Source organism: Orycteropus afer, unplaced genomic scaffold (genome assembly GCF_000298275.1).
Source record: "Orycteropus afer afer isolate SDZICR_OR568_19922 unplaced genomic scaffold, OryAfe1.0 scaffold00084, whole genome shotgun sequence".
In the NCBI taxonomy this organism is placed as follows: Eukaryota; Metazoa; Chordata; class Mammalia; order Tubulidentata; family Orycteropodidae; genus Orycteropus; species Orycteropus afer.
The window spans coordinates 6,056,780-6,072,897 of NW_006921671.1; the positions used below are offsets into that span (position 1 = coordinate 6,056,780).

The 16,118-nt window shown below is 40.0% G+C and overlaps 1 protein-coding gene across 1 annotated transcript in view; it reads left to right on the top strand.

Moving 5' to 3' along the window:
• The window catches only part of TANC1 (tetratricopeptide repeat, ankyrin repeat and coiled-coil containing 1), a 258,142-nt gene that overhangs the window by 121,969 nt on the left and 120,055 nt on the right, over positions 1 to 16,118 (top strand). Inside the window, exons 4-5 of the mRNA XM_007941851.1 lie at positions 4,475 to 4,605; positions 5,654 to 5,840. Of these exons, the coding sequence (XP_007940042.1) occupies positions 4,475 to 4,605; positions 5,654 to 5,840 (318 nt within the window). The remainder of the gene's footprint in view (positions 1 to 4,474; positions 4,606 to 5,653; positions 5,841 to 16,118) is intronic.

The following is a 16,118-nucleotide window of genomic DNA, read 5'->3' on the forward strand; positions in this document are numbered from 1 at the left end:
ATGGTTCCAGTAGAGTCTGGTTTTAGGAGAGGAAGATGAAAACAGTAAGTACAGGCCAAATGGAAACACTCGGTTGATAATCAGAAGAAGGGAATTTTTGTCTTGTAGAAATAATGAGTTCAGAAAAAGTGATACAAGGCAGAAAAATTAGAAGCAGAAAGCTGTTATTTTAGGTAAGAGATTATAAGCATATTGAATGTACATATGAACCTATGAGAATCAGAACATGAAATGCAAGTCAGGAAGTGTAGACTCTTGGTGTTAAAAGTGACACAAATAATGACTTTGATAAAACGTTTGTGTTTATGTTGTTGTTGTTTTGTGCTGTCAAGTCGGACCCGACTCATAGGGACCCCTCCTTGGGTTTCCAAGGCAGTATCACTAGGAAGTAGATTGCCCCATCTTCTTCCGAGGAGTGGCTGGTGAGTTTGAACCGCCAGCCTTCTGGTTAGCAGTCAGGTGCCTCAGGCACTACGCTACCAGAGCTCCTTTGTGTTTATAAGGTGTTTCACAAACATCATCGTTGCAGCGCCTTACCAATACCTGTAAGAAGTATGGATTCTGACCACTTCATAATGAGGGAGTTGAGATTCAGGGAGGTCCAAAAGTGTAAGAGGTCCCGAACAGCTATAGTGTGGAGAACATTCTTTCTTCAGAGACTGTAGGTAAGATGAGAGGATGATTATTAGGGCACCAGTATATGTGACATTAAGGCGGCAACAATTGGGAGAGCTGGTTATTTTATGGACTGTAGTCATTGCTTAAGGAGCTCTGGTGACATAGTGCCTAAGGCATTTGAATGCTAACTAGAAGGTTGGTGCTTCAAACCCACCAGCCATTCCATAGAAGGAAGACTAGGCAGTCTACTTGCGTAAAGATTTACTGCCTCGGGAACCCAAAGGGGGTTGCTGTGAGTCGGAATCGACTCAATGGCAGTAAGTTTAGTCAGTGCTTATGCCCCAAACATCCAACAGGCTCTGAAGTGCTAAAAGGGGGCAGGAAGAAAGTGATCCAAGAAAAATTCCCTTTACCTTTCTCTACACGATTAACCTTCCACAATGGGGGATATACTGGGGACTCCCTGAAAACATTGTTGGGAGGAGTGGCACACTCTACCTGCCTAGTGTATTCCTAGGGAGTGTGAGGCCAGGAACTTTCTCAACTATAAATAGAGCCATCATAAATTCTTGGGATTTTTAAATGTGTGCTATATAAAGTGTAGGTAAGAGATGAAGTCTGTCTTCAATCCAACTCCATCCCCACTGAAAGTAGGCCGTCTGTTTAGAGTGTCCATTAGAATTTCATTTGAAGTGCAATTTGGAGTGATCATTAGCACAAAGAAAATTGTATCTGGCTATTAAAATCTCAATATTTAGTGAGTGACGATGGAAATAGAAACACATTTCCATTTCACAGTAATGTGTCAGTGTGAGTACCCAGGTATCACCTCTCTCCCAAAATGGTGCTGTCACACTTCACCCAGGATTCCTTCTGCTAGAATGAAAAGTTGAGTGAGAGAAGGCTCTGTGTAGTAGGGAAGGAAGGATATTGATGACTTAAAGTGAATTAAGGAATCAGAGTGAAGGGGACATTCTAAGGTGAAGGTAGCTGGGATGATATTTTACAAGAGGGAATGACATGAAAAGATAGTTGTAAAACCTTAAAAAGAAATAGAATTGCAACAGCTTAATGGATTCAAAAACTGAAATAATGTTTGCTACAATGCCTAGGGGATACTTAGTTTCTGTTAAGGGTGATGAAAAGTTCAGAAGTAGTGATGGTTGAATCACATTATGGACATATTTCATTATCACTGAACTTGTTTTGTTACCTATATATTTACCACCACAACAAAAAAGACCATTTGCTCATTAATCCAAAAGCTGGGACAGAGTTTGGAAATTTGAGAGCAGCAGGTCCAGGTTGAATAGTTAGTTAGGACAGTTAATGATGACTTTGAGTATGTTTTCAATTCGGCCACTAAACATGGAATTTGCCCTGCTCTCCAATTTCTCTAAAGGGGGCAATTTTAGATAACTAGTTGGCTTTGGATTTTTGTTTTGTGTGTTTAAGAGAAAGCTCTACAGAACTTGGAGTGTCTGCAGATGCAGTGTGGAGGCAGCAGCGACTTTGCTGGGGATGCCGACCACACAGTGCCCACACCGAGTGCCAGGCAGGCCTCTGTGCAGCCTTGTTTGTTGTCAGAGTAAATTTGGTGTCAGCCAAGCTTGTGCAGCTGCTCTCTGCCTCCACAACAGCTGCCAACTGGGAGTAATTTCTGGCTCTTTCCCCAGAGTGTTTCAGGTTGAACCAGAAGCTAGACATTCTGGGGCATGGGCACAATTGGGTAGCAGGATAGAGATTGTTTCGAAAGGAAAAGGGGGTGTGGAGAAGAGAAACTGTTGAGTTCTGCCCACTCACCTACTTCTTCCCTTTCCCATCTGCATCCTGTTCTCTCCCTGTAGTCAAGCTGCCACCCAAGATAAAGCAGCTGCCCTGCCTGAGCCTGAGTAGGGCTTGGGGCAAGGGAGGGGACAAGGGGTGAAGGGAGGGTGGGTACCGATCCTGTTCTGAAGTGGTTCAGCCCCAGCCCATGGGCGTGCCTGGGCTGTGCTGATTTGGTTTGGTTCTTGCCTTCCTTTCCCAAATGCCCATGTACCTTGAGAATCAAAATGTGGTTTGAGGTCCCCGATGGGAAAGATCCTTCTGTAGAGTAGCTTTGAGGGTATGGTTGACCTGCCCTGGGATCTCCCTTTACCCTTGCTGGCTTGGGGCCAGTGCCCATTCATGTTCTGATATAACTCACACAATCCAAACATCAGGGCTCTCATCCTAGAACAATCAGGTCTTTCCCCTGCAGTTTCTAGAGCAACTAAAAACCATCCAAGCTGGGAAACGGCTCTTCCAAACATCGGGAGCTTCTGAGAGCAAGTGAGGGCGCTTTTACTTCCTTGAAGGTAATGCTGCCCTCCTGACGGCATGACTTAGCAAAACTGAACTGTGAGTGAGGATAGTACAGATGGACTTCATAGCCCTGCTTGTTTTGATTTTCGGGGATCCTAACAAAAGACAAAATAAGCATTGAATTTAGTTGGTGATATTGTAGCTCCAAGGTAGTAACATCACTGTTGTTGTTACTCATTCCTCATTTTATTTTTCTATGACTCTTATCTGTTGTCTGCACATTTCCACAACTAGGAAAGATATGTCCATGTGTGTTTGTATTTAGGCACCTCTAGGTGATTAACAAAAAAAGAACAAACCATTAAAACAAAGATTTCATGTTGGTCTTACGTTGTTAACTTCTGTAGCACAATTTTATATCATTCCCTAAAGGATGCTAACTTAAAGGTAAGAGAGGTGTTAGAATGGTGTGGCTATCGTTTTATTTGTCAAGCATAATTAAGTACCCTTAGGCTTTCAGATACAAGGTTAATCTACAGTTCAACATTTGAATCAAATCCAGCATACACACACAAAATTAAAGCCCAAAACCCAGATAACCAAACTGAGAGGAAGCCTGAGAAAGGAAAGGCTGAAAGCATGTCTGTGACTTTCCTGTCAAATCCTCCCTGGGATCATACTGAGAATACAGCCCAATTTTTCTGCCCCTCTTCATGGAAAACAGTGTCTTGCAGGATCCTGTCTCTTAGGACATGAGTCCCTGGTCAGTGCAAACAACTAGCTGTTAACTGAAAGATTGGAGGTTCAAGGCCGCTTGGGAGGCCTCGGTGTGAAGGCCTAGCGATCTGCTTCCACTGACTCGGCCGTTTAGAGCCCTGTGGAGCACGGATCCCCTCTGACAGACGGAGCTGCCATGAGTTGAAATGGTCTTAACAGTTAACTGCTTATCTCTTAGGACGTGTGAGACTGGGATTTTACATTTATATTTCAATGTAGATTGTCCATGAATGACCCTTGAGTTACAATCCTGGTTTTTACTTTCACTGCTCTGGGATGAGAGCAAGAGGTTTTCTACCAAGGTAGTCATGCTCCTGTATTGTTTAATGAGAGCTTGGATTTCAGTCTCAGCCCAGCATCTAAACGGTCTGGATTTCTGCCATCATGCCATTTGGGTTTTACTTTATTTCAATCTTCTGTGGATATTGACCACAGGGTTCTTTAAGGGTAAGATGAAGGGTAGGTATTTTTCTACTCTTTGTGTCTGATGTACTTGTTTTTTATGTGACTTGGAAATAGGAATTGCCACCAGATAATGGCACTGTACTTTACTGGGTCAGGTCAAATAGTTCACCCTTTGCACTTGGAAGTTCTGTTTTTCTGTTTTCTTAGCCTGACACAGCCTCTTAATTAGAATGTGCTGCTAGAGGACAGGGAGCATTGTGTCAAACTTTGTTCATTTTATAAAGAATAATCATAGGCACCAGACAAGTAGCTGTAGTGCCTGCTTATGCAGATGTGGTACTGAAATCCCCCAAAGGGGTACCTTTATTATTTTCTTTCTTTGTTCCAGAAGCAAAGGCCGATAATGAACCGAGCTGCTCACCAGCAACTCAAGAACTGTTGACAAGGCTGGGATTTTTACTGGGAGAAGGGATCCCGAGTGCCACACACATAACCATTGAAGAAAAAAATGAAACCATGGTAATGTCTGAGGGAGAGGCTGCATTTCTTAATTGCCCAGAGTATGAATGAAGTACTAACCTTCTTCTTTCCCTTCTTGAGTAGGGAAAGTCATTGTTTGGACTCACTGAACTTAGATGAGTTCTGGGCTGTTGTGTATTGATATTTATTTCAACAACTTGTTTCTGGATTTTGGAATTGGGAAGGAGGAGAGAAGCAGAAAGGGGCAGAACTTAAGAAAATGTCCAAGTTCACTGTGTCACTACCTAGTCACTACATGGAGAGTAGTGGTTAAATGAATTAAAGCGGCTAAAAGAATTCCTTAGTAATGATGCTACCTTTATAGCACCATTCTTTTCATCTGGCTGCTTTGGTATGTGCTTTCTCATGCTTTTTTTAGCTGTTGAAATTTTGGAGGGTCAGTGGGGTGAGGAGAGATTTATAGGAGACGAGACAGATGATCAAATGCTTCATCATTCGGGAGAGCATTCCCCCAGCCTAGGGTACAGCAATGTGGCCCACACCAGCATCTTCGCAGGTGTGTGCATTTGAATAGCAACAAGAGGCTGGCATATCTGCCCTGGGAGGGTCTCTGCGAGGGTGCCCTGCACTGGTCTGGATTACAGTGGCCACCAGTCTGCTACCCCTGACCGCAGAGCTCATAAATCTTTAGGAATTGAATCAAGTTGCAGTGCTCATGACACATTACCAAAACAGAGTTCCCAGGTTTTCCGTTCAGAGGTCAAATAACCTGTTTGTCTTCTATAGACTTTAAATGAAAGGAAGTCTGCATGTTTGCCATTTCTGTTTTACAATGTGCATTCCCACTAAATTATTTCTGAGACTGCTCTTTCAATAAAAAAAAAAATCACAAAGGGAGGGGAAAAAGAACAAAGGGATTTCTTTTTTAAAATTTGGAAGACCATATGTATATTTAAGCTCCCTAGATTTTGAAAGCTTTTTTCCACTTTCCTTTGTTTAGGTTCATTGTTTTGATGTCAAAAGTAAGAGAATGTGTTGAAGCATCCTGTGTAGACCGTGCTAACTCCTTCTTCCATTCGTCTTGCAGTGCACAGCTCCTAGCCAAGGCATCAGTCCTTGCTCCACACTAACAAGCAGCACCGCATCTCCTAGCACCGATAGCCCCTGCTCCACCTTGAATAGCTGTGTCAGCAAGACGGCAGCCAACAAAAGTCCCTGTGAGACTATTAGCAGCCCTAGTTCCACCCTGGAAAGCAAGGACAGTGGAATTATAGGTAAGAAGCATGCTGTTCGGTAATGGAATGGCTCAGTACACGGCCGCCAAAGCATTAACCAGGCACTTCTCTAAGAGGGTTTGTAGAGTGGTCTGTGAAGGTCGCAATGCCATTGCCTGCCCCTTTTTTTGAAGTCAGCACTGGCTCCGTGTGCAGCTTTGGCTTTTAAATTTCTTGATGTTTATTTTATAACTCTGTGCTCACTGGATAAAACCTTCCTATATCAGAGCTATCCTTTGCAATTCCCTACTCACTAATTAACTTCATTTATTGAGGACAGGGTCCCACTGGGACATGTAGTAGGACAATGAAATACTGCTTATTTAAAAGTCTTCCATACTTCTTCTCAGGATTACTTATTTTTCCCACAGCAGTTCAAGCATTTGCTCTTTAGAGTTTCTTATAATAGGATCTGATCACTGTTGAGGCCAGGATTTCCTAAAGGTGCCCTCCTTGTGGCCACATATACCCCCCTCACTCACGCAAAGGTGAGGTGGTAAAAAGATCAGAGTTGTAGTCCTGACTCTTAGGCTGATTAGCCAGGTGACATGAGCAATGTTAATGGCCTTTTCTGCACACTCCTTTCCTTCTCTATAAGGGTAAGGATTTAGACTAAATCAGTGGTTATCAATCCCAGGTGTGCATTAGAGAATTTTTCAGGGAATGTGTTAAAGAGCCCTTACTTTAGATGGCATTCCAAACAAACTGTGTCCACATTTCTGGAAGTGGGCCTAGGCCTCTGTGTTTAAGTGTCCAGCTTAGTGCCTTTCACAGAATAGACAAGGGTAACTACTGAGTTTGTTGAGGTGTTCCCTGCCTATGTAGTTGTATTGTTACTTAATAGCAGAGCTGTACTGAACCATTCAACTCCATCCATTCTCCTGATACCCACATGTCTGAGGGATATTTTACATTTTATTAGGGACTAAGACCTGACTTACATCACTTAAATAAGTAATCAAATGGAATGGGATTTGAGCTCCTTATTTTCTTTGGTCAGCTGCAATTTCTTTCAAGTATAACTTGAAATGCCAAGTTCTTCAACACTTTTTGTCTGTTCAGTTTGTGCTTTGGAGATTGCCCCAGAAGGTATGTGCGATTCCTGGGAATGAGTTTTGGGCTCTGGTATAGTCCTTGTTGTGACTCCATGGGGGCTGTGCAGCTTCAAGAAGGTGCCCTCTTTTCTCAGTTTTCGTTTTGATTAGGATCTTTAGTGATTCTGAGTTTTTGTCTTAACTACTTTCTTGAGAGATAATTCATATACCACAAGATTTAAACATTTAGAGACCAGGTTTGCTGGTCTGATAAAGCCTGGTGGAACCACTGAGACTAGGGTCCCTAGCTGCCCTTCAGGTCTGGAATTGAACCCACACCTGTGGCTTCTAGCCACATTAAAAGACAGGCATAAGACTTGAACATGTACCTGAGGTAGATACATCCATTGGAGAGAACAGTCATGGGAGAAAGAAGGGCTGTTTATGCACAGGGAGACAATTCAGGGGGCAGGGATGCATGGAGGGATGGACATAGGGAAGAGGTAACTATCGGGAGGAAGTGGGAAGGGAGGTGTTTCATTGGGTGTCATCAGACAATATGTATGTGAACTGCTGTATGGAAAGTGAATTTTCTCTCTAAACTTTCACCCAAATCACAATTTAAAAAAAAAAAAAAATTACCCATGTTAAATCATTGGGTGAATTTTGGTATGTTTACAGAGCTGTGTAACCACAATCTAATTTTAAAACATTTCATTGCCCTGCTAAAGAAGTTCTGTGTCCATTAGCAGACAGTCCCCGTTTCCCCTCAAAAGCCCCCAGCCCTAGGTGACCACTAATCTGCATTCTTTCTCTATAGATGAGCTTATTCTGGACATTTCTTACAAGAAATGGTGGGCTGATTTTTTTTTTTTTCTCCACTCATTTTTTTCCCCTAAATTTTATTTTGTTTTTATTGAACATACAGAGCAAAACATATACCAGTTCAGCACTTTCTACATGTACAATTCAGTGACATTGATTTCATTCCAGTTGTACAATCATTCCCACTCTTCTTTTCCGAGTTGTTCCTCCCTCATTAACTTAAACTCAGCACCCTCTAAGGTTTGTATCTATCTTTCGAGTTGAAGTTATCAGTTTGATCCTAAAAGAGCATAATGTTCAAGGCAGACCTTTCTTAATAATTAAGCTAAAAGTGTAACTCAGTTTTAAGATGAGTTCAGGGGATATATTTGGTTTAAGGTTTAAAGATTATTTCTGGGTAGTAGTTTAAAGTCTAGAGTCCATGAGAATTTGAAACTCAGTTCTGCATTTCCCTCCTTTTGATCAGGATTCTGCTATGGATCTTTGATCAAAATGTTCCGTAGTGGTAGCCAGGCACCATCCAATTCTTTTGGTGTCATGGAGGCAATTAAACCATACATTCCATGCGTTCCATGTCCTCCTCTTATTCCTGACTGTCCTCTTCCTCGGTTGCTCTAGGTAAATAGAGACCAACTGTTGTGTCTTGGATGTCTGCTTGCTACAAGCTTTTAAGACCCCAGGCACTATGCAGTGAACTAGAAGGTAGAACAAAAGCACTGGCTTGTTAGTCTGTTGTCACTAGTGCTGCAGTGAACATTGGTATATGAGTCTCTTGGGTATATATTTAGGACAAACTCTTGAGTCTTTTGGGTATATACCTAGGAGTGGAATTGCTGGGTCATATAGTACTTCCATTTTTAGTGTTTGGGGAACTGCCACACTATTTTCCACAGTGGCTGTACCATTTAGCACTCTTGCCAGTAATAGATAAGGGTTCCAGTTTCCCTACTTCCTCACCAACTTTCGTTATTTTCTTTCAATCTTAGTCATCCTAAACCAAAAAATACCCTTAGTACCATCAAGTCAATTCTGACTCCTAGTGAGCCCTACAGGATTTCCAAGGCTATAAATTTTTTATGGAAGTAGATGGCCTCATCTTCTCACAGAGCAGCTGGTTGGTTTGAACTGCTGACCTTCTGGTTAGCAGCCAAATGCCTTACTCACTGTGCCACCAGAGGTCCTGTGGGAGTGAAATGGTATCTCATGATGGTATTGATTTGCATTTCTCTGATGGGTAATGACTCTGAGCCATATGTGTTTGCTAGCCATTTAGATGTCTTTGGTGAAATGTCTATTCAAGTCCTTTGCTCATTTTATCATTGGATTATGTCTTTTTGTTTTAAGTTGTTAAAGTTGTGTATGTATTTTGGTCATTGCGTTCTTGTCAGTTACATGGTTTCTGAAGATACTCTCCCAGTCACTAGTTTGTCATTCCATATATATTTTTTTTTTTTTAGTAAAGTCTTTTGATGAACAAAAGTTTTTAATTTTTATGAAGTCCCATGTATTTATATTGTCCTTTGCCATTTGTGCTTTTATGATTATTTTTTAATGTTATTAGAAAATCCATTGTTGAAAGCTAGGCCTAGTACCATTGCCCCTGCTTGTTCTTCTAAAAATTTTATGATTTTAGTTTGCACATTTAAGTCTTTAATGCATTTTGAATTTATTTTGGTGTATAGTGTGAGGCAAGGATCCTGTTGTCATTTTTCTGCACATGGACATCTAATTTTCCCAGCATCATTTATTGAAAAGACTCTTCTTTCCCCATGAAATGGACTTTAGAACCCTTGTCAAAAATCAATTGACCATAGATGTGTAGTTTATTTCCTGACTCTCAATTCTATTCCATTGGTCTACGTGTCTATTGTTACACAAGGCTATTAGATTACTCTAGTAGTTTGTAATGTGTTTTAACACCAGGACGTGTGAGTTCTTCTACTTGGTTCTTTTCTTTCAGCATTGCTTTAGCTATTGAGGGCCTCTTGCCATCCCATATAAAGCTGAAGATTGTTTTTTCTATTTCTGTAAAGAAGGCAGTTGGGATTTTGATTGGGATTACGTTGACTCTGTAGATCACTTTGGGTAGTACTGACACCATAAAATACTGCTTTCCAATGCATGAACATGGAACATCTTTCCATTTATTTAAGGCTTCTTTAATCTCTTTGAATGGTATTTTATAACTTTATTGTGTAATTTCTTCACACCCCTCGTTGTGTTTATTCCTAGATATCTTACTCTCTTAGATGCTGTTGTAAAATAAATTGTTTCCCGATTTCCCTTTCAAGTTTCTCATTGCTGGTGTGTAGAAATCAGCTGATTTTTTTCATTTTTAAATGATTTTGGTGAAAGTTTACAGGGCAAATTGGTTTTATATTCAACAGTTCTTAAACATTCTGTTTTGTGACGTTGATTTGAATTGCCACAATGTAACGGCACTCTTCCTACATCTTCCCTGTGTTTCCCATTTCTAATAGTCATTTTTTCCTGTCCTTTCCTGCCTTCTGAGCTCTATCCCTGAGCAAATGGCTCCCCTTTTGATCTCATATAGTTGACTGAAGTAAGGAATGCATAGGTGCCTTCCTGGTATAATTCATCACCTTACAGACCTGTGTATTGTTTGGCTGAAAGTTGAGCCATGGGAGCAAGTTCAGTTCCAGGCTTGAAGGGTGCCTAAGAGCCATAGTCTCAGGATTCCACCAGTCTCTATTACAACAGTAAGCTTGGTCTTTTTTATGATTTTGAGTTTCATTCCACATTTTTTTCCCATTCTGTCCATGACCTTCTATTAGTGATCTCTTTCAGAGCAGTAGACAGTGGTAGACATCTAGTTCTTCTGATCATGGAGGTTGTGGTTCCTGTGTTCCATTAATTCTTTGGATTGGTTGTTTCCATGAGTCTTTCATTTTCTTCATTCTTCTTTGCTCCGGATGAGGAGAGACCAATAGGTATACTTTAGATGGCAGCTCATAAGCTTTTAAGACCCCAGTCGCTACTCATCAAAGTAAGATGTAGAACATTGTCTTTTTGGACTATGTTAAACTACTTGTCCCCTGAAATTATGGTTGTGAGCATCTAGGCCCAGCAACTGACTGCTGCAGGGTGTTTGATTATGGCTAAGAAGTTTTCTTATCTTTGCCTCCTGAATGCCCTACTATATTCGTGGATGTTTACAGTACATATAAATACATTTATAGAAAAATCCTCTGTCAGACCTATAGTATATTCATGGGTGTAGTCCCATTCGCCTTCCCATACCTGTTCAGTTTGTGTATCAATATATTTAGTTACAGATTACTGTTAATACTTTTACTGCAGGATTGTGCATTCAATAGTATTTACCTTTGTTGCCTTGAAATCGTGTATTCCTCCGAGTGTCTTCTTTGCCTTGATCATTTTGTGCTGACTTCTCTTATGTATATAGCTTTTCCTTTCACCCAAGTTAATACACATCTACCCTCTAGTTAGCGATTTATCCTCCCTTTCCTTCCTACCCCTGGTAACCTTCAGAGAGTACTTCATTTTGTGTAGAAACCTTTTCTTGGCTTTTTTATAGTAGAGCTCTCATGCAATGCTGTTGTCCTTTTGTGATTGGCTAATTTCACTGAGCATAATAGCTTCCAGGGTCATCCATGTTATGAAGTATTTCACAGATTCATCATTGCTCTTTAAAGTAGCGTAATACTCTGTTGTGTGTATGCACCGCAGTGTGTTTATCAGTTTATCTGGTGATGGGCATTAGGTTGTTGCCATCTTTTTGCTGTTGTGAATACTGCCATGATGAATATGGGTGTGCATATTCTATTAATGTCTTGACTTTTAATTCTCTAGGATATGTACCTGGTAGTGGGATTTCTGGAGCATACGGTATTTCTGTTCCCAACTTTTTAAAGAAGCACATTCCATTTTCTACAATAGTGTACTATTTTACAGTCTCATCAGCCGTGCGTTTCAGTCTCTCCACAACCTTGCCAAAGTTTTGTTATTTTCTGTCGTGTTGAACTATGCTATTTAGGCTGGGGTAAGATGGTATCACATTGCTGCTTTGATTTGCATCTCTCTAGTGGCTAATGGGAGCTCTGGTAGCATAGTGGCTAAGACACTTGCCTGCTAACCAGACGGCTGGCGGTTCAAACCCACCAGCCACTCCTCGGAAGGAAGGTTGGGCAATCCTACTTCCGTAGTGATACTGCCTCGGAAACCCAAGGAGGGGTCGCTATGAGTTGGGGCCGACTCCACGGCACATAACAACAACAACAACAAGTGGCTAATGATTAAGAGCATTTCATTGTGTATTTGTTGGTCTCCTGAATGCTGTCATTGTTGAAGTGTCTATCATATCCTCTGCTCATTTTTTAATTGAATTGTTTGTCTTTTTGTTGTTGAGATAGTGATATTTTCTATAAATTTTGGATTAATCTCTTGTCCGGTAGGTCATAGAGCTAAAAATTTTTTCCCCAGTCTCTGTGTTCTCTTTTTACTCTTTTGGTGGAGTCTTTTGATGGGCATAAATAGTTAATTTTTGGAGATCCTAGTTGTCTAGTTTATCTTCTGCTGTTGGTGCATTTTTAGTTATGTTTGATAGTGTTACTTACACCATGTATTAGGGCCCCTAAGTTGGCATCTATTTTTTCTTTGATCTTTATTTTACAGTTTTAGGTTTTACGCTTAGGTCGTTGATCTATCTTGAGTTAGTTTTTATTATTGGAAAGAGAAGTACATTTTACTTCATTTTGCTGCAAATGGTTGTCCCTAGTTAGATCTATCCCTAGATATTTTATTCTCTTAGATGCTATTATAAATGGAATTGTTTCGCTAATTTCCTCCAGATTTCTCATTGCTGGTACATTAGAAACCCAACTGATTTTTGTTTGTTGACCCTAGTACCTTGCAACTTTGCTAAATTCCTATATTAGCCCTAAATTAGTTTTCTTAGGTACCCTTTGGGATTTTCTATATATAGGATCATACTATCCATGAATAGAGAGTGTTATTTTTTGTTTTTGTTTTTTCCTTTTCCTATCTGGATAGATTTTATTTCTTTTTCTTATTTCTCTAGGTAGAGCTTCTTTTTTTCTTTTACTATGGTGAAAACGTATACAACAAGACATTCACCATTCACCAACATAACAACTTCCCCATTTACAGCTCAGGGACATTAATAACATTTTTCATGTTGTGCTACCATTATTGTTATCCTTTTCCAAAACGTTCTTCCACCATTAGCATAAACTCAATGCCCTGCAAACAAAAACTTCCCCTTTTCCCCTCTCTCCTACCCCTGGTGACCACTAATAATCTTTGGTTTATATATATTTACATGTATATAATAATAATAATATGAACTTTAACCAGCTAGGAATTGTTCCTTCTCTCCCCTTCTATCCCTGGTAACCAACAAAGAAAGTTTCCTTTCATATTTAAACCTTTCCTTGACTTTTTACAATAATGGACAAATAAAATATTTATCCTTCTGTGATTGACTTATTTCACTTAGTGTAATGTCCTCCAAGTTCATCTATGTTATGTGGTGTTTTGCAGATACTACATTATTCTTGAGGGTTGCATAGTATTCCATTGTTTGTATGTACCTTAGTTTGGTTATCCATTCCTTGATTGATAGGCAATTAGGTTGTTTCCATCTCTTTACTCTTGTGAATGCAGCTGTGATGAACATGGGTGTGCATATACTTGTTTGTGTCCTGCCTCTCACATCTTTAGGATATATACCTAGTAATGGGATTGCTGGATCAAATGGTATTTCTCTTTCCAACTATTTAAGGAATCACTATACTGCTTTCCATAGTGGTTGTATCATTTTACAGTCCCACCAGCAGTGTATGAGAGTTTCAGTCTCTCTACACCCTCACCAGCATTTACTATTTTCTGTCTTGTTGAACTTTGCTATTAGTGCTAGGATGAGATGCTATCTTGTTTTGATTTGTGTCTCTCTTATGGCTAATGATCATGAACATTTCTTCATGTGTCTGTTGGCTGCCTGGGTGTCTTCTGTTCATTTTTAAATTGGATTGTTTATCTTTTGGATGTTGAGGTATTGGAGTTTTCTATAAATTTCAGAGATATGTCTTTTGTCTGCTATGCCATTGCCGAATATTTGTTCCCAGTCTGTAGGTTCTCTTTTCACTCTTTGGAGAAGTCTTTGAAAGCACATAAGAATTTAATTTTTAGAAGGTGCCATTCTTCTTGTTTATCTTCTGCTGTTTGTGCATCTTGGGTTATGCTTGAGAGTCTACTTATGCCATAAATTAGGACCCCTAAGTTTGCCTCTGTTTTTTCTTTGACGAACTTTATTAGGTTTAGGTTTCACATTTAAGTCTTTGATCCATCTGGAATTAGTTCTTGTGTATGGTGTGAGACACGGATTTTGTTTCATTTTTCTGCAAATGGATATCCAGTTTTGCCAGCACCATTTGTGAAAGAGAATGTCTCTTCTCCATTTAATGGATTTTGGCCCTTTGTCAAAGAACAGCTGACTGTAGGTCGGTGGATCTATTTCTGGGTTCTCAGTTCTGTTCCATTGGTCTGTGTGTCTGTCATTGTACCAGGCAGTTTTGACTACAGTGGCTGTATATTAGGTTTTGAGATCTGGGAGTGTGAGACCTCCTACTTTGTTGTTGTTCTTCAATAATGCTTTGCTTATCCAAGGTCTCTCCTTCCAAAGAGTGGCTGGTGGGTTTGAACAGCCAGCCTTCTGGTTAGCAGTCAAATGCCTTAGGCACTACCCCACCAAAGCTCCTTTCCTTTCTAGGTACAACCATTGCTTTGGAGTAGGATCCAATCCATAGCGAACCCTCCTTGGGTTTCCAAGGCAGTATCACTATGGAAGTAGATTGCACAACCTTCTTCCCGGGGAGTGGCTGGTGGGTTTGAACCACCAGCCTTCTGGTTAGCAGTCAAGTGCCTTAGGCACTACACTACCAGAGCTCCCTCCTTTCTAGGTAGGACTTCTAATATAATATTGAATGTAAGCGGTGAGTGCAGGTGCCCTTGTTTTGTTCCTGATTTCAAGGGGAAAGCTTTGTTTTTTTTCCATTAAGTATAATGTTGGCTGTTGGCTTTTCATATATGCCCTGAATCATATTGAGGCTTTACTACTGTTTTCTAGTCTTCTTTAGAGTTTTCATCAAGAAAGGATGTTTGATTTTGTTAAATGCTTTCTTTGTATCCATAGAGATGATCATGTGGTTCTTTTCCTTTGTTCTGTTGATGTCATGCATGATGTTGATAGGTTTTTCTAATGTTGAACTCTCCATACATTCCCAGAATACATCTACTTTGCCATGGTGTATGACTCTTTTAATATGCTGTTGTATTTATTTTGTTTGAGGATTTTTTGCATCTAAATTCCTAAGAGATACTGCCCTGTAGATTTCTCTTTTGTACTATCAGTCTGTTTTGGGTATTATGAGGGTTATATTTGCTTTGTGGAATGTATTAGGGAGTATTCCTTCCTTCTCTATCTTTTGGAGATTTAAACACTCTTGGTGTCAGTTGTTCTCTAGATGTTTGGTAGAACTCCCCAGTGAAGCCATCTGGTCCAGGACTTTTTTTGGGGGGTAGGGGCAGGTTTTTGATCACTGATTCTATTGCTTGTTAAGGATCTGTTGAGACTTCCTATTTCTTCTTGAGTCACTTTGGGTAGGTTGTGCTTCTAAGAATTTGTCCATTTCATTTAGACCATCCAGTTTGTTGCCATGCAATTGTTCATAATAGTCTGTCATAATTCTCCATTGGGTCAGTTCTTTCATTTTGGATATTTATATCCTGTCAGTCTAGCTAAAGTTTTGTCAGTTGTATTGATCTTTTCAAAGAATCAACTTCTGATTTTATTGATTGTATTTTTCTGTTTTCAATTTTTTTTATTTATTTATGCTCTGATCTTTGTTATTTCTTTTTTGTACTAATAGGTTTAGGCTTTATTTTCCCTTCCCTTTTTAGTTTCTGGCATTGTTGAGTTAGGCTGTGAGAGATCTTCTTTTCTGTTTATGTATTTATTGCTACAAGTGTCCCTCTTCTTTCATTTTCATTTAACTCTAAGAAATTTGTGGTTTCTTTTTTGATTTCTTCCTTGGCCCATTGGTAATTAAATAATGTATTGTTTAATTTCCATACATTTGAGTATTTTCTAGATTTTTCTGTTATTGATACCTTGGTTCACTCTGTTGAGGTCAGAGAAAATATTTTGTATGATACCAGTCTTTTTAAATGTTTCAAGACTTGCTTTGTGACCTAAAATGTAGTGTATTCTGGAGAGTGATTCATGTGTACTAGTTGTTGTTGTTGTTAAGTGCCGTCGAGTCGTTTCCGACTCATAGTGACCCCATGCACAGCAGAACGAAACACTGCCCGATCCCGCGCCAGCCCCACAATCCCTGCTATACTTGATCCCATCATC